Source organism: Geotrypetes seraphini, chromosome 3, assembly GCF_902459505.1.
Source record: "Geotrypetes seraphini chromosome 3, aGeoSer1.1, whole genome shotgun sequence".
Taxonomy (NCBI): domain Eukaryota; kingdom Metazoa; phylum Chordata; class Amphibia; order Gymnophiona; family Dermophiidae; genus Geotrypetes; species Geotrypetes seraphini.
Genome location: NC_047086.1, coordinates 361,111,952 through 361,136,972, shown reverse-complemented (window position 1 = coordinate 361,136,972; position 25,021 = coordinate 361,111,952). Strand labels below are relative to the sequence as shown.

At 40.6% G+C, this 25,021-nt stretch overlaps 1 protein-coding gene across 3 annotated transcripts in view; it reads left to right on the top strand.

The window, feature by feature from the left end:
- TP53BP2 (tumor protein p53 binding protein 2) overlaps positions 1–12,444 on the top strand; it is a 138,571-nt gene extending 126,127 nt beyond the window's left edge. For all 3 annotated transcript variants that reach the window (XM_033938942.1, XM_033938943.1, XM_033938941.1), the window contains 3 exons: positions 5,014–5,180; positions 6,708–6,907; positions 11,481–12,444. In XM_033938942.1, coding sequence (XP_033794833.1) covers positions 5,014–5,180; positions 6,708–6,907; positions 11,481–11,522 — 409 coding nt within the window. In that variant the 3' untranslated portion in view covers positions 11,523–12,444. The remainder of the gene's footprint in view (positions 1–5,013; positions 5,181–6,707; positions 6,908–11,480) is intronic.
- Positions 12,445–25,021: the final 12,577 nt, after the last annotated feature.

Genomic DNA, 25,021 nt, shown 5'->3' with positions numbered 1-25,021 from the left:
GAGTGGATTATGTAGCCGATGCTCTCTGTGACATCATTGGAGTCATGATCAAAGTTTCGGCTTCTTCGATCTCACCTCACAGAATGCTCTGGATCAGTCAATAGACTGGAGGTTCCACTTCCAAGGCCATTCTCAGCAGGCTTCTTTTCAAGGATTAAATGTTATTCTGAATGGGAATGGATGATTATATGATTAGCATGGCAGATCGTCGGCTGACCTCTCTACCTGGCAGCTGACTGTGACCCCCTAGTGGCTCCAGGCAGTCTAATTTTCGTGTCTTCAAGCATTTTCAGCAGTCCTCAGTGGGAGCCACCTCTTGGAGATCTTTCCAGGGATTTAGACAGAGATGCTCAGGTCCCAGGTGGCGCCAAGCCTCCAATTTTCATCACACTTCAACCTTCACGAAAGCACAATGATGCCAGGTATGGAGCAGTTCCCCTGAAAATAAAGGGATGGCTCTTGGACTATGCGGAAGCCTTGGCACAGATCTTGGTAGACCATTCAGAGTAGTTACAAGCCCAAATTTGCTCAACCCTTGACGGACTGGTTGGTGGACTCCTCCAGTTGGGTGTCCAGAAGAAAGCAAGCAAGGTTGCAGTTACAGCTCAGATGCTGTTAGATTTCTGTGTTAGAGTTGGTCCCATCCAAAGATTAAGGCTCATGCACATTCTCCATATACTTTGTTGTACCCTGCAAGGGCTCAGACGAGGGGAGATCCCTTCTGGATCCTACGTCATATGGAGACAGAATGAGCAGTCATAGTGGTGGCAGTTCTGGGGGAATTTCTGGCCTCTGGATTTGACAGAGCCCGTTTCAGTTTTCAGTTTATTTGATATACCACAGATATTAACAAAAAAGTTAAATCTAAGCGGTTTACAATATAAAAGCAGAGGGAAACATTTCTAAAAACAATAAACACATTATAACAAAACCAAAAAATACCCAAAACAAACAGATACAAATGGGAAAAAGGAGCTAGGGAAAGATTTACAATATATTAAAGATAAAAAGGGAAGGAAAACAACAAAAGGTAAATGGAAAGAGAAAAACTTGCTCTGGATTAACTAAAAATTAAGTTATAAAGATGTTGACTCAAAAACTATTATAAAATAAGAAGCCTTTAATTATGCCTTTAAATTTTTAAATATAGTGGAAGAGATTTCCACAAAATAGGAGCCATTACCGAAAAACAAGAGTCTCAGTTAACATCCAAAAATATTTGCCTAAAAGAAGAAACAGTCAATAGACTTTGCTGAGAAGAACAAAGATTCCTTTAAGGAAAATAAGGAACCAAATAACTAGCCAAAAAAGAAGGAAGGCCCAAAGACTGAATCTGAAAGGAAAGAATGCTGTATTTAAAAGGAATTTTGTAAGCAATTGGAAGTATATGTTCAGACTTGAGTAATGTGGTCAAACTTACAACGATGATACAATAAATGAAGTGCAGTATTTTGCATAAGCTGAAATTGAGGAAGACCAATTAAGAGTGAATTACAATAATCAAGCTTTGAAAAAAGAGTGCAAAAGAATCTGAAGTGACTTTCGATTTAATAGTGAGCGCATAGCATGTAGCTGACAGTGTAAGAAATGAAGATGGAGACAATTCTAGAAATATGAGAATGAAATGATAAAGTATTGTCCAAGGTTACTACAAGAATTTTAATAGACATAGAATATAGGGCCTTTCATGGTAAAACATGGAAGATTCAATAAGCATTTACTAGGAGAAAGAAAATCATAGTCGGGGTTTTTTTGAGAGTTAATTTTTAACCTGTTCAGTGTTAACCAATTGGCCACTTGCTCCGTTTTTCCAGACCACAGAGAATGCCTGAGGTTTTATGTCGTGGAAAACCATTACTAGTTCTTGGCCTTTCCATTTGGGCTGGTAACAGCACCTCACACGTTCACCAAGGTGATTGTAGTAGTAGCTGCCCAGCTGTGCAAGATGAGCTTGCAAGTTCAATCATACCTGGATGACTGGCTTATTAGAGTCGTCCTCCTCAGAAGGGGAGCAAACAGTGGATCATGTGGTCTGGGTCCTGCAGAGCCAGGGTCGACTAATGAATTTTCGAAAGAGCCAACTGATTCAATCATAATCTCTGGAATACCTGAGGGTCTTTTTTTGACACAGCAGGTGGTTGCATCCATCTACCACAGGTACGCAGATTGAAGTTTTACACTCAGATAATGATCTTGCGGGCTATTCCATCTCTGTGTGGCACGACTTCCAGGTGCTCAGTTCCAGGATGGCCACAATAGACAAGTTCCCTGGGCAGAGGCTCGCATGCATCCTCTCAAGAATACATTCATCTCTCGTGATCCCCTAAATTGGATGCATTTCAGATGCTCCCTGCTGTGGATACTGGTAGCCTGGGCCAGGGTGGACTGGTGGCTCTGTCCACAGGTATTGTCAAGGGGTATGCTCCTCCGTTATCAAATTGTGACAATTGATGCCAGCCTGTTCGGCTGGGAGGAGCTTACTGCAACGGACACCTGATCCAGCGGCGTTGGTTGGCTTCCCACAGGAAGCGCTTGATCAGCTGTTTACAGCTTCGAACCATTCATTTGGCTTTAGAGAGACTGCAGAAGAGTCTGCAGGGAGAAGCAGTTTGATTCTTCTCAGACAGTGCTACAGCGGTGGCATATGTCAATCACTAGGGAGGCATCAAGATTGCACAGCTGAGCCTGAAAGCTCACTTCCTGTTTAGGTGGGTTGAGCTTTACCTTCATACTCTCTCAGAAGCATATGTAGCAGAAATGGACATTCTCCTAGTCATTTTCCACAACAGATAGTCGCTGTCTTCAGCAGCCTTCCAAGCCATGCTTCATTGCTGGAGTTGCCCAAAGTTTGATAGGATATTGACAGCAAGACACAGAAAGGCAGACAGATTCTTCAGTCAGAGCTCCAAGCCCGGAAGCACAGGCCTGGGTACTATGGCCCAGCTGTGGCCAAAGAGTGAGCTCTTGTACGTATTTCCTCCATGGCCTAAGATACGCCACATTCTCTGCAGGATTGCAAGCCATTCAAGAGCAGTCATTCTGGTGGCTCCAGGTTGGCCACACAGGCTATGGTATGCAGATCTAGTGTGCCTCTATAGAGGCGCAGGTTTCAACCTACGGGTAAAGCCAGACCTTCTTCTCAGAGGCCAGTGGTTCATAGAAGTTCCGGATCACTTTACTCTTGAGGCATGGCTCTTGAGTGCAGAGATACTCAGAGGTAGTCGTTGGTACTCTGCTCAGATCCAAAAAGCCTACGTCGGTCTGTGCTTATGCTAAGGCATGGAAAACTTTCTAGCACTGACGCACAAAGGAAAAGGAAGAGCCTTTCTCAACTCCAGTCTCTGTGGAGGTAGTATTCCTCCAAGCTGGCCTTGACAAGGGACTCAAAGTAGTGTCCCTTCGAGTCCAAGTAGCAGGACTCTAGTTTTAGAGCTTGAGACTAAGGCACCATGCTAGCATCTCCTCAATACCTAGCCAGAATCCTAAGAGGAACACTACATATCGGGCCCCCAGCGAGGCCTCCATTCCCTTCTTGGGATCTGAATGTAGTCTTGCAGGGTCTCAGCCAGGCTCCATTTGAGCAACTGAAGAAAGTGTCCTGGATGGATCTGATTCTCAAGACAGTTTTCTGGTGGCCATTACCTCAGCATGGAGGGTCTCAGAGCTACAGGCCCTTTCTTGCAGAGAGCCTTTTCTCAAATTTACGTAAGCTGGAGTCTTTGTGCAACAGTCCATCTTTTTTTGTCTAAGGCTTCAGCGTTCCATATCAATCAGGAAGTCAGATTGCCGGCATTCCAGTCCACTGGTTCCAGGATAAAGGACTGGATTCTAAAGAAGAGTGCTTCTTCAATATCTGGAGGTTACCAACAAGTTCGGGTTATCTGACCAGTGCTTACAAATCCAGTTAGATACGGTGCACCAGCTTCCAAAGCCATGATTTCCAGATAGATCCGTAGGCCATTTCCTCAGCATATATTGCTTTTTGGAAACAGGCCCCAGTTTCCGTAAAGATGTATTCGACTAGAAGCATAGCTTCTTTGAGGGCAGAAGCTTGGGCAGTCTTCCTCGAGGAGATTTCTAGGGCAGCGACTTGGTCCACTCTACTTACATTGTCCAAATTTTACAGACGGGATGCAGCGGCAAGAGAAAATTCCGCTTTTAGATCCTCAGTGTTGCGGACTGGTGCAGTGGTAGATTTCTGCAACTGCTTTTGTTTGTCCCACAGAAAAAAAGATTAGGTTCTTACCTTGCTAATATCTTTATCTAGTAGATATTAGCAAGGTAAGAACCTAATCTTTTCTAATAGATAGGTGTGGGTGTTCTAGAGCCCCACCCTGTCATTTAATTCTGTGCCTGACTACTGTCTCACTCAGAATGTTCATATCCATACCTATTGTTTGGATGCCAGTCAAACCTTAAAAGAGTATGAAGTATGGTTTATTGCTAGAGCACTTTGGGGTATTATTTGAGCTCCTTAAATGTTCTGTTTGGCATGATTGTTCACTGGTTTGATTGATCAATGTTTAACATGTTTGTTATAACTTCAGAGCAGAACAGAGTTCTTCTTCAGTGAGTTTCCCCATACCTCTACTTCACATGTGTTTCTAGAAGGGGCTATTGCCTTCTTTGGAACAAAACTGAAGAGTGCACCAGAGTCCTTTAGTGAAATAAGAGGGATTAAAAAACTGGCATGGATTTCTTCTGCATGGCTCGCAGGCACAGGGATATATCCCACTTGTCCAGAATTACACACCTATCTACTAGAAAAGATTAGCATGGTAGGAACCTAATCTTTTTTAAGACGGGCAGTTGGTAGCAGGCTTTTGTTCATTTGTAGTCATTGAGAGAGAGGGTCCTTGGAGTGTGGTGCATCTCCCTATTTGCTGGCTAGCATGGTCTGTTCCATTGCTAGGAATGGGCTGCATGTTGCAGAATGTGAGTAGAGGGCAACCTAAGCTGAAATAGCTCAGAGAAATCTAATATCGAGTGTGTTTTTCTCTTCCACATTTACAGGACTCCGTTGCACTGTGCTGCTTCTTGTAATAATGTGCAAATGTGCAAGTTTCTGGTGGAGTCAGGCGCAGCGGTGTTTGCCATGACATATAGCGACCTGCAGACTGCTGCAGATAAGTGTGAGGAAATGGAAGAAGGTTACAGTCGGTGTTCTCAATTTCTCTATGGTGAGTATCGGCAGTTACATGTTATATAGAGAAGTGAGCTATATATATTACAGCCTTAGCTTGGAGATGTTACTGGTGTAAATGAATTTTAGGTGGATTTTAATACTGCAGTGCTGATTTCTTACCAAAATGCCTTTGGAACAAGGTATTAAGTAGTAGCTGTAGAAATATTTTGTATATAGTCACTAGACTAGATCATTTGTTGCTCATTTCTCGAATGGTTAATTTGCATTTATATTATATTGTCAAGGCAATAGCAAAGAGCTCATGATTATAATGGGAGAATTAACTTCTGGGTTCTTTGTCGGTTTGCTGAGCAGACAGTCCTTGAATTTACCAAATTATATCCTTTTGGTCTCTCCATTTTCTATATGTTTGAACATGAAATGAATTTTCTGTTTTCTGTGTAGGATATTTCTATACACAGGACAATCATATCAACTTTTTTTTTTTTTTTTTTAACTGGCTATTTTGTTTTACAAAACCATAGACATCGAGGAAGAGCATTGGACATAAAATGTCAATAAACCAAAAAAAATGGGTGGTGATCCCTTTCTTTCTGACTAAATTATTTTTTGTTTAGCATTAGTTTGCTGCACTCCCTTTTATTAGGATGAAACAAAATGTGTGTGATGCTCATATCCTTAGAAAAGTATCACATGAGGGGCTCTTTGATTTTTCAAATTTTACTGACACTGGTGCCACCTTCTCGCTAGGTTAGTTTTTGCTTGATCTTGGTAACTTATTCCTTAGAAAAGTGTCTCGCAAACTTTGCAAAGCCATGGCACACTAAACGTGGTGGCCGCAGCTCGAGGCATTTGGAAGTGCACGGATGTCGACCCAGTGGCGTCATGCACATATGTGACATCATCACATTGGCTTCCACGCATGCGCAGAGGCCCTCCAGACAGAGCCCTGAGCTGCCAGTGGGGGATGCTGGAAGGGAAGAGGAGAGGCGCTGGCACTGGCTGACTGCCTACAGGATGTGCCTCTCGCTATGAGAGGCATGTAGGCAGTCAGACAGCGCCTTTCCTCTTTCCCAGCGTCTCATGGCACATAGTTTGCAATATACTGTCTTAGAATGATTCCACCTAGAACTTTCTATTTTAGGTTCTAAAGTGATAGATGGGGAGATAGTGGCAGGTTTTGAAAGGAATTACTATAGTGAGTCTTTTTGGGCTCCTTTTATGAAATTGTGGTAGAGACCGACAAGGTAAATGCTGCGATGCTCATAGGAATTGAATGAGCATTGGAGCATTTACCGCACAAGCCTGCGGTTTGATAAAAGGGGTCCTTTATTTCCTCCTCATATGTAAATTAGAGAAGATATATGTTTTTAGGAAATGAGAGCTGAATATTGTTCTTCATTTTTCCACTATTGCCTTAGCTCTAAGAATGCTCCTCAGCCAATCATGGTTTGTTTGCTGTTTCTGGTATACTCCTTTCATAGTAAGGTCATCCCACCCTGTTGATACAGAACTGCATATTATTTTTAATATGTGGCTATGTTTCTTTGATATTTTGCAGGTGTGCAGGAAAAAATGGGGATCATGAACCGAGGGGTGGTTTATGCTCTCTGGGACTTAGAATCTCAGAATGAGGATGAGTTGCCCATGAAGGAAGGAGACTGCATGACCATCCTGCGCAGAGAGGATGAAGATGAAATTGAGTGGTGGTGGGCTCGCTTAAATGACCGAGAAGGATATGTGCCACGGAACTTACTTGGGGTAAGGTTCCTATTTAGGCTTAACATTTGGGCTATTTGCTGCAACTATATGTTTAAATAAGAGCACAACTGACCTCTTAAATGGAATCAGCCTATAGAGAGTGATCAAAAAAGTATATATAAAAATACTCGGAGATATGAAACTCTGAAGGGAAGGCTGAAACCCCCCCCTTGGGTTTACCTTCCAGTAATTGTCATTTATAAAAAATCTTTGATCACATTCTCAAAGGCTGTTGATTGAATGAGTTACAATTCTTGAGATTTTAAAGTCTTTCAAATATTCAAAAATGACTTAATAATTTTCTCCGTGTATCAAACATGCAACTGTCATTGCACTTGAACTAATAAAGATGTCACTTAGCTCATAAACAGGGTTTATGGGGTCCCAACGCGGCCCTGTTTCGATCCCTGCTTCAGGAGACCCAAAATAGTTTCTTTCCAAAAAGAGTTCCTGAGTGCTACAAGTGATGGTGGTTTTGTAAAACTTCGTGACTTGCAAAACACATCAGAAAATAAGGCAAAATGAAACTTTGTCAAGTGCGAGTAAGACACTTTAATACTCATACGAGACCATTTATCTCATAAACTTTATACGGCTAGGAATGGTTAGCCCAAAAAATACAAAGAAAAAGTACATACCGCTGCTGAAAAAATCTGGCCGAGTCAATTCTGAATCTTCCAACCGCCGGACCAAGGCGGAACTGCTAGCGTACTTTATTCAAAAAAAACATCATGACGTGACAGCTGAATGAAATCAGTGTAGAGAGTATCTCTAAAGAATGCAGCACGGAGGATAACGTAAAATGATAAGACATGTACATTGTGGTACTATTTTAGCTGTCCAGCCAAGCCAATTCTGCCAATAAACCGCAGCAAAACTACTGGCTCATAGTGTAACCTGACAGCTTGATAAGGACAGTGTAATGAATGTTACTGACGTGTGCAGTCACTTAAATGATGTAGAATGATAAAACGTGTACATAGTAATACCTAGCAAACGTAAAGGTGACATATACAGAAAACTATCTCTGCAGTGTATAAAAAGATGTACTATAAAAATGCCAGCCACTCTATCTCATTGTTGAGGCCATGCGGGTGTAGCGTGTTGAGGGTATAAATCCATTTTTGTTCTTTTTTCTATAAAATCTTTGCTACATCTCCACCTCTAGTAACTGTAACACTATCTAAGATAAGTGTATTGTAAGTCTGCCACATCATGCTGTTTATCAATCCAGTGTAACACCAAAGGGGCTTCTTGGACTGCCGATCTAATCCTGCTAATATGTTCCCCTATTCTAACTCTAATACTCCCCATGGTGCATCCTATATAATGTCAGGGTATCTGTCCCGCAGGGCTTTCCAGACCCTCGGGCGGCTGGTATTAAATGGGGCCCCGTCAAAGTATGTGACATCGGGTGTATAATCTGGAATGCCAGCATCTGAAAAGATATCAGTTGCTGTATTGCCTACCAATTGGACTAATAGGTGTCGGACGTCACCTATCCCTAAGGTCCATTGAGCTGTTAGCTTCTCAAATTTTTTAATCCATGGGCCAGCTCCCTGCATCAAAGGCGGGAGCTGCTGTTTAATTGCCACAAAATCAGTGAAGCTCCAGGGAATGTAGGAGCGCTGCACGCCCCCTCCTTCTTTCGTGCTCATGAGAAGGGGGGCTTGTATAATGGGCATGGGTGTAGTCACGCTTTGTCCTAAAGCAGTTCCTGGGAATTGAACTGCTTCTCCCTTGTATATGTGCTCATATTGTTCCCACACCTTTAAGCATTTTTTCATGTATTTGAGATCCCAGCCGGGGTCTCCAGTGCCTTGCTTGATGCACAGTCGGGCAGTATTCATATGGATAGTTTCAAATGACCCCTCTCGGGGGTAGGGAATCATTTGCGGGGCCTGTCCTTCTGTCCAATCTGCCAAATTAGATACCCAAACATATACATACTTGGGAGATCTCTCATTCTGGAGCACTATCTCCATAGGAGAGAGTGCTGACTGGAACATGGTTTGGACAGGGTCTGCATACACATGTGTTTGTGCTTCATGGTCGTCAGATGCTGAATCAAAAAACTCAGAGTCTGGTCCAGAGTCTGGAGCTGTCACTTTAATCCATTTTTCATGGAAGTGGGAGATGTTTGTAGCTAATTTAGAATGATTGGCCGTTTGCATGACCTCTAGAGGTAACATCCTGATGCAGACTAAACTGCTCAATTCCCTATTATATACAAAATATACAATCTCTTGAAAACAAAAACACGCGCGTCCCTACACTGTTCTATCTTTCCCTATTTATAAAACTGACGTCTAATATATACAAAAATTAAAGTAAAAAGTTATACTTACAATTTGTACAGTGTTAATTCCGTACGGTCTCTGGGTGACTAGAAATATATATATATATTTGCCTCACCCAGGAACACCGTCCGTCCAGCACCAAGGCGGAATACTTACGCCTCCTGAACGTGTTTCTCTTTGGAGTTCACCGGAGCACCTTATAAAATAAATCTGTTAATCATGATCACGTCGGGGTCACCAATGAGATAAAAAGGCTGCTTTGCTGACCTCATTGGAATAACTACAAGACGGCATTGTATCTTCCAAAACAGACAATATTTGTTTATTGATAGTATGAAAAGTTACAATATTACAGCAGCCAAGGCATAGCACAAAAAAATATATAAAGTATTGTCAGTTCAGAATATACAATGGAGAGAAGAATTTGCACTCGTATGCTTAGCAGGGGGCTAGCAGTTCCCCGTAGCATAAGTAAGAGAATCTTTCTCTGGCTTTTCTTAGAATGCACGTGTTTTTTATACAGAGAAATTCTTCCTTTGTTCCAAAAAAGTCCACCCCCGAATTCTACTTATGTACTTCCCTATTGGTACATAACATAATGTACAGCTAACTCTTCCCTATCGTCCACGCCTCTCTCTCAGCTCCACACCCCCCCCCCAGTAAAAGGGGGACCTTACAGAAACAAAGAACTGTTGCTGAACTCTCATCTTTCAGCACGGAGACTTGCATCTACTAATTAGAGGTTTTACAATTCTATGCATATTCGAGTTGGTGTCCTTGTAAGATGAAAAGTTGGCAAAGAAATGGCCTTTCAACAATCCAGCTGTCTGGTTTCCATAGCTTGGTTCAGAGACAGAGAGTCCATGGTTTGGTACCAAGTTCTTTCATCTTGTTACACCCACATGAGCAGAGCTCCTTGCTCATTATAAATGGTTTATGGCTTTTTAGGGTGTTTGGCATATGAAGTCATACAGCAGTGATAAGAGTCCAGCAGGGCCTTGAAGAGATAGACTCCCAGCAGGGAATGAAAACAAGAACATCATTGCTGGCATTGCAAAGGCTGCAGCTGTAGCAAGGTACACAGGCTGGGCCTGGCTATGGGAAAATATAGGTCTGAATATAGGTCTGTAGTGTCCAGTTGAATCCTCCAGATGTCAGATATGTCACTCGAACAATGGCCATGACATTCTCCTTATCCTTTCTGAAGGGGGTGGGGATATGAAAATTAACTTCACAGCATGCTGCATACTGGCCAACCTAAAGCGTGGAAAGCCTGCATCTCGCTATGACACAGGAAACTGTTCTTTCTGTGTCACAGCCCTATTTCAGATATTTAGTTAAAATTAATGTTCAGGACAAAGTTATTTGACTTGATCTATAATTCTTAAAAGGTTTTATGTATGTACAGTATGGACTTCTAGGTCTCTCTTACTATCTATGATTGTACTTTGAACATTTTTGCCCCAATAAAATCGCCATCCCTTGTTTTTTGTATTCTTTCATATCAGAGGCAAAGAGTAGTATGAAAAGTCCTTACTGTGATGGAAGGACACAATACAGCTGCTAAAGTGTGTGTCTTGAATAAACATCATACCTGCTTTAAATTTTTTGCCTCCCTCCATAGTAACTTGCTTCTGGCACTGCCAGGTCTCCTTTAGAATAAACTTCCAAAGGAAGATGGTCAGATCAGGCAGTATCTTCATCTGCCTTTTCAGAAGATGCCGATGACCCCCTCATTTTTATTTTTCACCCATTAAGGCCTCAGACTGGATTGTGGTTGGACTGTTGTGGGAGACGCATCATTTAATCTGTGTTCTTTTTTTTCCTTTTAATTTTTTTAAATTTAATTTTCATTTATAGTTGTGCATGTTTTATATTGGTTGTATTATTTGTGTTTGATTTAATCTGGGTGGATACTGTTTTGCCAAAGATTTTGTGCAAGGGTATCAGGGTTATACTTATTAGATCGTTGTTGGCATTCTTTGTTTTCAGTAATATACTTTAAGTCCATTCTGTATTTAGGTGTGTAATTACATAAATGTTGTAGGAAGACAGTTGCATGGAAGTAATCCACAATTGCTCAAGTCCTTAGGTGCATTAACTGAGTGCAAGCCAACTTTTACTGTACAACAGTAACTTTTATAAAGTGGCTAGAAGGGGACAGCACTGCTTCAAGAGTCTTTGAAAAGGTCCTAAATAATGTCTTAAATTCTTAGATGGTCTCTTCTTATTGTTATTTATGCTTGTTTTTCTTCCTCTCTTATTTTCAATAGCTGTGCCCAAGGATTAAACCAAGACAAAGAAGCTTGGCATGAAATCTTCCAGATGCCCGGTTATGAAGTGCAGATATATCTGTGATTTGTAATTTATTACTTTGTATCACCTGGTTATGAATTCAGTTTCACAAAATATATTTAAGCAATAAAAAACTATTTTATGAAAAGAAATGAAGGATTGATGTTTCTGCACATTCAGCGAGGCATGTAGCAAGTTTACGCCTGATAGGCAAAGTGCAAATCTTAAACCAGGGCTTCCCAGACTCATTCTTTGGATTCCCCATCCAGTGTATACAGTATGTTCTCCAATGTGTCTTATCTCTCATGCGTATTCATTGTACGTCAGCAGGATACATTTGGGAAGCCCTGAGTTAAAAACTTTATCCCAAGAAGAACATGTACACCCTACTGTATTCTGTAACAGAGTGTAATGCTTACTTTTTGGAGCAAAAGGAAACATTTTGGATCAGGTTCAGCTATAAATTTAGCGCTCCAAGTGGTGGTAAATAGATATGCAGGCCCAGAGCTGACATATGTTTTAATATTCTGGAGCACAGTTTCTCTCTGGAGAAGAAATGTAATCATTTCTATATTTCCACCACCAATTATGGTTTTTTTAAAAATATGATGATATTCCAGCCTATAGAAGGAACTAAAGGCCTGGCCAGCCGGTTGTTGCCTTGTTAACAGGAGAGTCTCATTTTAAATAATTTCATTAAAACTATGATGATCCTGTGGTTCAACTGGTCCATCATTGCCTTTGCTGAGCAATAACTTTATAAAAATCCAATAGCAAGTAGGACTTGCAGTTATTTGTACTGTTTAGGTAGGTTTAGACACTGCATTTTTGTTAAAGAAAGTCAACATGTTGATCTTTGTATTTATTTTTGTGTTCAATTTTGAAAATGGATAGTATGGAAACTTTGTAGACTCTATAAAATAAACTTTTATGAAAATCCTGCTTGTATGTGTGGGCTGTTTTTGGGTTGTTGTTGGGTTTTTTTTAGGGGGAAGGGTGGATTGTGTTCTTTTCAGGGGTTTTTTGGTTTTGGGTGTAGTTGTGGTGTTTTGTTTTTTGTTTTTTTTTTGGGGGGGGGGTTGTTACATGTACTCCTTAGGTTTATGTTCTTGGTGCTAAGAGTTTTTTCCACCAAGCATGGAAATGAACCATATTTGTGCCCTGGATTCTGAGATTTTTTTGCTCATTCAAGGTACCTATTTTACTTTTGTGAATTCTTGAAGATCAGCAGTTCTAGAATACATTTCACTGATTAAGAACATGCTAACTAGCAATAACTGTTTAATAAGACTTGTACAAACAGGTCAGAGTTGGTGAAGTGTAAAGATTGGTCAGTATTTTGGCTGATTAGGTCTGAAAGAAACAGGCATTATGCAGCAGGCATACATTGTATATTATAGCTAGTTTTGCAAGGGAAATGTTTATTTTGGGTCATGTTTTCATCTAGTACAGCATGGTCTTACATGTTTTGAGATTTTAGTAATGAATATTCATGAGATGAGTTACCTATGTTTAGTGAGCTTGATTTATTTGCATGACAGTTAATCTAAAACTGTTTTGCAGCACTGAAAACCCAGAATTTACCATCAAATATATTCTAACACTCTATTGTACATTGAAAAGCCGCTGGAAAACTGCCTGTTTACGGCTTTCAACCTGGCTTCACAGAAACTCAATATGCTGTTATAATTAATATATATTTATTTTATTAACAATCAATAACAGGTTACAAGGACAAATCTTTAAAGCATATGGAGCTGACAGATAGTATGCCTCAAGCGCTTGAGTATACCTGGATGTCTGTCCTGTTTTCATAATCACAAAGGCCGTCTCTTATACAATTCTTGACAGCTTGAGACCACGTTGGCACATATCATATTGTTAGTTTTTATTGGTCAATTACAAACGTCATTACATTTATCAGTTTATTAATTGGTTCATAATATCTGTGTCATACCATATGCGTGTCCTGTTTACTAAAATAACTATCTATTCCCATCAAATGTCATTTTAATATCAACTCAACAATTTCAAGCAAAGTGTCCGGTAAGAATCCGCCCATTCCAGGATATATCTCGCAAATAATGTATTTTTGTATTCTTGGTCAAGACATATCCTCATCCTTCTCAGGTTCACTTCCCTGTTTGTATGGCATTACAGCAGATGTGACACCAGTTGCCATGTAAAAGAATAAGTTTCGTTTCACTCGCTCATTTTTAGCATAAGTTTCGCTTGGCTTGCTGATTTCAGAAAGCATAGATTGTGCAAAGGCTTGACAGTTTTAGTCAGAGCATTCTCAGCCATCTTAGGCCTTTAGTTGTGTTTATTGGCCTAATATGTTAGGGGATTTCAGGGGGGGGGCTCTTCACCTGTCACCTGTACAGGACTCTCTCTCCTCCCCCTCTTCGAACCCTGTCCAAGGTCATGCTGGTATTGATCACGGAGTACAGGCATAGGGCCCAAATACTCAAAATTTAGTTTGATAAAGTATTAAAAGGACAAGTGACTAACCCAACCCAAGTTAAACTATAGGGACAATTGTTATAGTATGACTCAGTAATCATGAGAAATCAAATAATTATTACAATAAAAAAATCTCACAAAAACATATGCCATAGGTAGAAAATGTATGCGATTAAACATTTTTATAGATACCTTGCTTTTTATGGCTTCATCCTGTCATGAGTGTACTATATCAAAAAGGGATAAAAGGAAAAATTAACAAGTTAGATTATTTCCATGCCTTTCAAAATAGCTGGGATCAGTGCAGACTCGGTTGGGTCCAAACGTTATCAGGTTATGCTTATAGGCCAGGATGGGCCACATCAAATCTCACTATCATGGTCCATAGTGCACTTCTTAGGATCAGAAGAGGTGATTGGGTTCAAGTCATCATTGCGTCTTCACTGCACTTCACCTCAGCTTTAGCAGCAAGAAAGGAGATGGAAAGAATCCAATTGAAATGGAAAATAATTAGGGCACCATTACGGGAGTCAAAACAGGATGGAAATGCATAAAAGTCACAATCAAGCAAAGCACATGAATCTTGTAATAGGCCTTTTAGAAATAATTACAAATATATACTAATACTGCATAAGTCCGTAAAAAAGGTTAAAGTGCAAATCAACAAGTCCATGATTGTAGGGAGGCAAAAAGAAAGCTGTAGAAATTCAAGGTCATAAAGATCGTCCGGTCATTAATAGCAACAGTCAATAAGTCTTTGCTGGTAAGTCTTTTTAGGGTTTCTAGGCACTCATCATATTCCTTCTCTGGTAGCAAGATCCTTCCAATGGGGCTCATCCATCATCTGGATTTCATATGGATAGAAAATCCTCAGCGATGATATCTCAAATATCTTTAGTAACTAGCATTAGTCCATAGGTGTGCAAATAAATCACTAATAGCAGAATTGCAACTGTAATACCAAAAACATTTCATTCAAAAGATTCTCATGTAACAAACAGCGTCATCTGATATGGCAGTTGTCTTATTGAAGCAAACCACAATCAACAAGAAATTTATGAAATATATATATATATCGTTTAGTTTGTTTCCAGCTATGCCTGAGTAATATTACTAACAGAATAGATACAGCACTAAATATGCAAAAGAAAGCAAAATTGATATGCTTCAGATCAAATAAGTTAAGTCCTAACATATTAGCTGAAGTATATCTGACAACAGTGTTCCCTCTAAGCGGGCGGGTGTTGTGAGCAAACTTTTTTCACCGTGAGCCAAAAATATCGGGCGCCAGCAAGTTATGAGCCAACTCGCCCGATTCTCCTCTCGCCGCCCTGCCATCTGCCGTACGCCTCTTCCGATTGTGCGCTGTGACGAGAAACGTGTGCGCTGCGATGTAATATTTTGTGCGCCAGCGCAGCTTAGCGGGAACACTGGTTCAAATGGTTTTATTTATTTCCCCAAATTTATTTTTGTTATACGCATTGAAAATATTTGATATTGCGTTTAAATCAAAATCTCAATAAACTTGAAACGAGTGCCCGTGAGATTGTGGGAGGGTTAAATACTCAAAACTTAGAAGTTTTTGCTACGCCAGCTTTCTGGTATCTTTACATACAGTGGCGTACCTAGCATATGTAACATCCGGGGCCCATCATTTTTTGGCACCCCCCCCATCTGTAAGAAAAACATGATTTTTAGTAACAAACCACACGTCACACATGAGTACCTAGGAAAAGGCAGCATCTTACATATTGCAGTGAGCAGTACATCAATACACCCATTGTAAAACTAAACAAGCCAGACCAGCACAGATCAATCCTACACCGTCAATCCTAACAGAAAACACACAGAACACAGAAAACACCTTCGCCTAGTAAGGAATATGTAATCACAAACTAACCCCTCCCTCTTTTACAAAACTGTAGTGTGGATTTTAGCTACGGAGGTAACAGCTCTGATGCTCATAAAATTCTGAGCATCAGAGCTGCTACCACCAAGGCTGGTGCTAAAAACGCTTCACAGTTTTGTAAAAGGGGGGATAAAATAAAAATACATAGACAAAGGTTAAATTGAACCAGCAAGAAGCTGGACTCTGCATACAATGCTTCACAGAAACAGTGACACATGTCTCCTAAAGCAATAAATAAATAGAAATTTTTTTCTACCTTTGTCTTCTGTGGTTTCTCCTTTCCTCATCTTCTTGTAACTCTCTTCCTTCCATCCACTGTCTGCCGTCTCTCTTCCCCTATATGGCATCTTCTCTCCTTCTATGCCCCTTCCAGAAACTGTATGCCTCCCCCTTCCATCTCTCCTTTCACCCCATTGGTCTGGCATCTCTCTCCTCGCCTTCCCTCTCCCACACCTCTCCTCATAGTCTGGTATCTCCCCTTCCCTGATTCTCTGGCATCTCTCTCCTTTCCTTTTCTTCCATCTTTCGTTCCCCCTCCATGCTCTCACATCTCCCCCTTCCTTTTCCCTTAGACTGGCATACCTTCCTCCTATGCTCCAAGCCCTGGCATCTCCTTTAATTCCCTCCCTCATCTTCCTTCTCCCTCCAGCTGGGTACCGCAACACTCTTCCCTGCAGCTCTGCACTTCCCCACAATTGCCATGCTTCGGTTCCTCTTCTTCCTTCCTTCCTCCCCCCCCCCCCCGCGGGACCCTGCGGCACCATCAACTCTTACTCCCTCTAATGTCGGCCCTGCAGCTCCAGACTTCCTCGCACCTTCTCCCCTCCCCCTTTGGATCGCTATTATTTTAAATGTTATAGCCGCAGAGCTGTATCCATCAGTGGAGATGTCTAACCTCGGCCTGCCCCGGAACTCTTACTGCAGCAGCCGCCCGTCTAGGCAGGAACAGGAAGTCACTGTTGCAGTAAGAGTTCCGGGGCAGGCCGAGGTTAGACATCTCCACTGATGGATACAGCTCTGCGGCTATAACATTTAAAATAATAGCGATCCAAAGGGGGAGGGGAGAAGGTGCGAGGAAGTCTGGAGCTGCAGGGCCGACATTAGAGGGAGTAAGAGTTGATGGTGCCGCAGGGTCCCGCGGGGGGGGAGGAAGGAAGGAAGAAGAGGAACCGAAGCATGGCAATTGTGGGGAAGTGCAGAGCTGCAGGAGCTGTTATAGCCTCCCCTTACCTTTGCGACGCGTGTGTGCGCTGTGAAGAGAAACTTGTGCGCTGCGATATAATATTTTGTGCGTGAGCGCAGGCCAACGCAGCTTAGCGGGAACACTGTCTGACAACCTAAAGGAATTATAGCTACAGTGGCATATGATGTAAAAATCTAACCTAAATAAAAAGAATGGCACTGCTATAAATTTTTTTTTCTCTTTATTTGATTTTTAAATAAGTACAACAATTTGTGCTTAACAGGTAACATTATGATATTAGTACATCCAATATTCTATTAATTAACAAAATACAATCTAAAAAGGCAATACAAAATAATTCCAATTTCCTATTGGATCAGCAAAATATGTCAAAAAAGGAAATCCATTATTTAATTTTAACATAGTCCTCAAATCATGAAGAGAGAGGAAACAAAGAAAAAGAAAAAATCTTCCAGGAAAGATCATATATTAATGATTAGTAAAAGGAAATTAAAGTGAAAACCGATAGCACAAACAATAGACTTGAGTTATTCCGAATATCACTATGGTGCAAATGAAATTACTTTCCCTTCTAAGAAGAAACACGATTGATCTGAATCATAAAAAATATATCTATTATTTTGAAATACAATAAAGCATTTACAAGGAAATCTTAACTGAAAGGAGGGTCCTAATGACACAACTTTATCCCAGTATGTAAGAAATTCTTTCCTTCTTGACTGAGTCCATTTTGAAACATCTGGATATATGTATATTCTTTCTCCCAAAAAAGAGACTTGTTTCAGACCATAGTACAATCTCAAAATCATTTCTTTATCCTGATGAAATACTAAAGATACTATTAATGTAGCTCATCCAGACAATTCAAGATTTGATGATTCTAAAAGGGTTGATAAATCTTGTTCTGTAGTTGTCTCAATCTCTTTTATTGTCATTTTTAGATAATAAATCTTCTGCAAAGGTGGTATATTCACTTCTGTAATTTTTAATGTAGAAACCAAAAAATTCTTAAAGATCTCTCTAGGAGTTTTAAATTTAGACATAGGAAAGTTTAAAATCCTTAAATTTAAACTCCTATTTTGATTTCCCAAATTTTCAATTTTGCAAAGAAAAAAAACTTTATCCTTTGCTTGCTGTTTATTTAAAGATTTAAACTCAGTTATAGATTTTTCAGTATTCCCCACATGTTTCATTTGGTCTTGGTAATCAGTTTCTAATTTTTTAACTTTAGTAGAGACTTCAGTCATAAGAGAAATAAATCCAGAACATACTGTTTGAAGATTTTTCAATTGCTCCCCACAGTGAATCCAGTGTAACCACTGCCAGTTTTACGAGCGGCTTGAGCTGAGGTAACCCAGGATCCCATTCTCCTTCCCAGGTTTCACCTCCCCCACACTCACCACCGCTCGACTGCAGTGCTCCTCCTCCCTCTGCAATTCTCTCCAGAGTAAACCGCGATGGCATTTCCTCCTGTCTTGGCAGTTGCCGGGATCCCTCCACACGAAGGCCAAAATCCGTTGCCTCTCGGAGGGGGAGGAGGATCAGGTCCCACTGGGCTCAGTGATGTATCGCCGTCCAAGCTGAGCTGCTCCTGGGGCTCAGCTGCGGATACGCCCGACGCCATCGGGACTGCAAAAGCTGTTATTGCAGACTGACGAGGAGTCGAAGTCACGGACAGAGGGAGAGGGATATCCCTCTGCCGTCCCCTTCTCTTAGGCATCAAAAATGGTTTATTAAAGAAATTTTCAAGGTAAAGTTATTGCCTCTGAAGCGGGAGCTTAGACACACACGTCCACTCTAGTCGCCATCTTGTTTCCCCTCCCTCACTGCTATAAATTTAAACATATTAACATATAAGTTATATTGAAATATATTAAAATAAAAATGATAAAACTAAAAAGTAAAATAAAATGTAAAGGGAAGTCCAGCAAAGTCATGGGCATAAATGGTTGTTTGGCTCATAATATATTTTATTAAGAAAACCAAACAGAACAATACACATTGCTTAAAGTTAGACAAACAATTTTTCTAACAAGAAGTGAACAGCCTATAATGGGTTAACAGTATAGCGTATGTCTTTCACTCAAAAACTTAGCTTGGGACATAGGAAATAAAAAGCAGAAGTTATTCTCACTTTGGTATGTTAGCACAACTTTAATTAATATTACTGTTTGGGATAGAAGTGGATCATGAGAACCCCATGGAATATGTTCCAGTTATTATAGAGCCACACCAATGATATTCATATACACATATGCTCTCAGAAGACCAGTGCTACATTCATTCCATAAGAACAATACTTCATTCAGAGTATGAAAACGGTAAGACATTCAATCTTTTTACAGGAAAAGCCTGTAAATCTACTATGCCAGTAGTAACATTGACATAGTTTATGGTAAAGCCTTCAAGGTTTTTACAGGAAAAGCCTGTAAATCCACTATGCCAGTAATAACATTGACATAGTTTAAAGGGACATCCTAGATACCAATCCTCGATGTTTCGCAGGAAAATCTATGTCAGTAGTAGCTCAATTACCGTTACAACAATACACGTTTTACTAATTTTTCTTTTTCTATTTTATTATATTTTTATATTTTATCTAACTGAATTTAGTAGACAGAAAGAGCACTTATCTGATTGCCTTCTGAAGGCTCAAAATCAATGCAGCTGCAGTTTTAGCGGTGACCAACTCCCGCTGAACAGTATCAGTTTTATTATATATTTATATCTGATTGCCTTCTGAAGGCTCAAAATCACTGCAGCTGCAGTTTTAGCGGTGTCCAACTCCCGCTGAACAGCATCAGTTTATAAATCAAATATATCCCAACAGGCCCTGTTTTGCCCTACGGCTGCATCAGGGGATTTATTTTCAAAATAAATCCCCTGATGCAGCCGTAGGGCGAAACAGGGCCTGTTGGGATATATTTGATTTATAAACTGATACTGTTCAGCGGGAGTTGGACACCGCTAAAACTGCAGCTGCAGTGATTTTGAGCCTTCAGAAGGCAATCAGATAAGTGCTCTTTCTGTCTACTAAATTCAGTTAGATAAAATATAAAAATATAATAAAATAGAAAAAGAAAAATTAGTAAAACGTGTATTGTTGTAACGGTAATTGAGCTACTACTGACATAGATTTTCCTGCGAAACATCGAGGATTGGTATCTAGGATGTCCCTTTAAACTATGTCAATGTTATTACTGGCATAGTGGATTTACAGGCTTTTCCTGTAAAAACATTGAAGGCTTTACCATAAACTATGTCAATGTTACTACTGGCATAGTAGATTTACAGACTTTTCCTGTAAAAAGATTGAATGTCTTACCGTTTTCATACTCTGAATGAAGTATTGTTCTTATGGAATGAATGTAGCACTGGTCTTCTGAGAGCATATGTGTATATGAATATCATTGGTGTGGCTATAGAATTGAAGATATTCAGCTTGTGTTTTGACCCAGTTATTATAGAGACATGAATGATGAAAAAACAAAAAGAAAATAGCTGCTGATTATTTCAAGTTAAAGAAATATAGCACTACATTTCCCAGCGTCCCTAAACACAGACAAATCAACCAGGAAGTAGCTATGTGTGTTTGTGTAATGGGGGGGGGGAAAGGAAGCATAACTCATTTCTTAAACTTTGATCACAGACAAAGAAAAAGGTTTGAGATCGTTGTGAGTAGGGAAAAAATAATTTTTCTTTCTTTATATTGGTAATTATTTTGAGCACTCATAAATGGAAATGCACTCGTATTTCCAAAAACACTGAATATGACATAATACAACAGGTAACATAAAGGACTGTAGTGCTGAAAAATGGACAGACATTAATTGCTAGCAAGTATTAAGGTAACGCCCCTCTTGTATAATTATTTAGAGTACTCATAAAAATCAATAGGTATTCTCTTAAAGTGCACTGTAGAAAGTCTGCAGTTTTTCCTAACTCTAGAAAACAAATAATCGTTAGTAATGGGAAAAAGTGAGGTGATGGGAAGCGCCCATATTAAAAAATCCCAGACTTATAAAGACAAAGAGGGTGTTTTGGTTTTTTTATTATTTTTACATTGCCAGTTATCTCAAATCTTTTCTTATTTACGTACACTTATCTTTCTATGAACTTCAATTATCTTCCCTTTATTGCCAATCTATTGACTTCCGATATTTTTCTTATTCCTTCTTACCGACATCTTCATAACCCAACAAACTTATTCCTTCTTACCGACAATCTTCATAACCCAACAAACTGCTTGTTCGGATCACGTCGGGGTCACCACTGAAAAGCCGCTGGAAAACCGCCTGTTTATGATTGAGTTATTTAAAATGTCAGAAGTTGCTGTAGGAAATGTTCCAGATAAACCCTGCAAATAACAAAGCATAATGGAAGCTCGTTTTTCCTATACTACTTGGTAGTTAACATTTGGCAGTGCCTTAGAAAATCCTTTTTGTTTTTGTAGGTTTTTATTCTTTCCAATGCCATAGAAGTTGGAAAGAATTTTGCAAAAGTGCTTGAGATTATCTACCTGTCAAGAGACAAAATAACTCTCGGAAAACTGCCCCACTTCCAAAAACTACCCTCACAGCTGACCCACCAAAAATTTCTCCAAGGCCCAAAAATACTACAGACAGTGTCACCTCAACTGTACAGGATTGCTCCAAGCCCCAAAAATACTACAGCTGACTGTGTTGCCACAACAGTACAGGAGTGCTCCAAGCCCCAAAACTATCCTCTCAATGACTGCCTACTATGCTCCAAGATGTCCCAACTCCAAAAATTCGGTCTCAGAACTCTCCAAAATCCCCCATCCCCAAAACTACTCCTTCATAAAACAGCATTGCCCCAAACTTTCCTGACCCCCAAAAAACTTTCCCAACCCATCTACTACCACCCCTATCATGACCCCAATTAATCATCCCAAAACTACCCTCCACCTCCACAGTTATATATAACCCCCTAAATTATCTTCCTTCTTCCCCATTCCCCAAAGTTACTTTCCCACTCCGAAGTTAACACCCTATTTCTGGTGAACAAAGCTGCCTCCTTCCCTCTAAGTCAGAGACACATTGACAGCACAGCTACATACACAGGGGATGGAAAGAATCCTGCGAGTCGTGCTCTGCATGCTTTCTCTAGTTTGCATTATACTGTCTAAAAAAGAAAATGGAAAACATACGTCATAATTTCAATGAGAGAAATTTTTTTTTAAAAATTTTTATTAGTCAGAAAATATGAACAGACAGAGCAATAAACCAATACACACAGCCATGGGCAAAGACAAATACAAAATACAAAACTGACCATCGAGTAATACAGAGGCCGGAGCCAAACTTTCCCCCCGCCAAGGTGAGACCTAGGGAGGAGGAAGACAGAAAGCAGCAACCAAAGTACAATAGGAAACAACTGTTCAAATTTTCCATTTATGAAAAAGAATAATCCCCCAGACAGTACAAACATACGCAAGCACACTCATCCAATCCCCATCCATCCAGCCCCCCTCCCCCACCCGAGTGATTGGAAGAAAATATAGCAAGAGTTGCAAGATTGCACCTCCGCCAATGCTGCCTCCCAGATCGACCCGTAAAGCTGATGGGAAGATGATACCCCTCTCCCCACACTATAAAGTTCCCAATGAGCCACTTCTGCAAGAGAACGTTTCCACCCCATCACCTCTGGGGCAGACTAGTCCATCCAGAGCCTAAGCACCCCCCATTTGGCTATCAGGAGGGCTATATAAATAAAATGCCAATGTGCATCTCCTAAGCCCTGGTCTAGTATCCTCCCTTCGTGTACCAAGATGAGAATCATGTAAGATCACTGAAGAGGGACCCCCCCCTCCCCCCCACACTATCTTAACCAGAAAATCCAGGACCCCATTCCAATAAACACCCAACTCCAGGCATTCAAGGAGCATATGTAATATGGTCCCCTTCATACGTTTACACTTGACGCAGTCATCAGAATCTCATAGACCCACCTTTGCTCCCCGGCTCCTAGTGAAATAGGTGCGATGCAGCAGCTTAAACTGTAATTCCTGAAGTTGAGCGTTCCTAACCCCCTTGGTTGTATTAGAAAAAGCATGCAGACAGAGCTTCAACACTAATAGGTTCCCACAGCTTTATAGACCACTGAGAGGCCAATGTATGCAATCTAGAATATTCTCTCTCAGCACAGGCCAACCCATACCAGGTGGAAAGGGAATTCAAGGAAGAAGGAAGGGAAAGAAAAATCTGATCACCTTTATAAAATGGGAGCCGAGTGAATTCCTCTTGCAATGATCCGCAAAGTAATGGCGCAATTGGAGATAGGCAAAAAATGGCATGCAGGGACCAGCAGTTATGAAGATTGGCTTAGGAGGGGAATGTAGGGGCGCCCGAGTCAGCCAAGCTAATGTGCCCCAGACAAAGGCCAGAACTGAAGCACTCAGCCAACCAATGAGCCCCCCACTCCCACCCCCACCCCTGGAGGGAACTCAGGATTACCACAAAGGAAACGAAAAGCCCAGAGAAACAAATTTAAAATAAATATTCAGATAAGAACAAGAAACAAAAATGCCTTGATTACATAAGGTTTTACATCTTCTGTCATAGCAAAGCCCTCAAATTACCTTAAACCACAAACAGAGCCAACCTCACAGTAATGGAGTGGGATGAAAAATCAAGCCCTTTCTAGTCTGAAGTGAATTTGAAAGCAAGGTCGAAAACAAGCTGAACATAGGGCAGATATGACAGATGTTTAAATACCTGCGTGGCTTAAATGTGCATGAGTCGAGTCTCTCATTTGACAGGAAGCTCTGGATTGAGAGGGCATAGGATGAAAGCTCCGGAGTAATCTAAGGAAATACTTTTCACAGAAAGGGTGATAGATGCATGGAACAGTCTCCCAGAAGAGGTGGTGGAGACAGAGTGTGTATGAATTCAAGAAAGCCTGGGCTAGACACATGGGATCTCTTAGAGAGAGGTTACTGCAGATGGACAGACTAGATGGGCCATTTGCCCTTTATCTGCCATCATGTTTCTCTGTTTCTGAAACAATGTCAGGATAGTTATTCAAAGATACAGGAGGATAAGCTATAAGAACATTTCAGTGTGTTTGAATGCCATGCAAACAGTATGGCACCATAAAGACAGCCTCAACCAGGCCAACCCTCCTAAACCAGTAGCCATGAATAAAGGAAATTGCTGATGAGAGTCACTGAGGACTAAAATTACTTTAAAAGAACTACAAAGATATCTAGCTGAGAATGGAAAATGATCAACAATTTCATTAAATTGGCTTGTATGGGAGTGCAGCAAGAAGGTTGCCATTAAGGAAGAGAATGCAGTTGAAATTTAATGGTTGAAGAAACACTTAATAGGGCACTGCATGCATGTGGAAGGTTTTGTAGTCTGATGAAATCAATGTGGAATATCTTGACCTTGATGATAACCAATGGATGTGATGTAAAACATGGCATATCACTCTGCTTAATGTTGTTCCTTCTTTAAAGTGGGATGGTGGCTACATTATGTTGTGCGGTACTTTGCAACAGTGGGGTAGGGGAGGCTTGTGAATATCAGGAAAAAGATGAATGGTGCAAAATACAGGCAGATCCTGAAGGAAAACCCAACATGGAATGGGACTGGAGGGGAGGGAAGATTCAGACCAGTCAATGATCCTAAAGACAAAGCAAAAATGAAGTAGCTCAGCAAGAAGTTACCCAGTCAAAAGACCAGACTAGAGTCCAATATAAAATGTGTAATGGACTGCAGTCCACACAGGTGACCATCAGCCACATTAAAAATTAAAAAAACCCAAAAACTTTTGCTAGTTTACCAAGACTCTCCATCCCACTGTGCTAAGAAGATAGACAACCACACCATACAATTACTGATATTGCTGCAAAATAGGGCCTATTCCAGGCATTGAGACCAGGGGTGTGAGGACAGACATAAGCAATCAAGCCTACT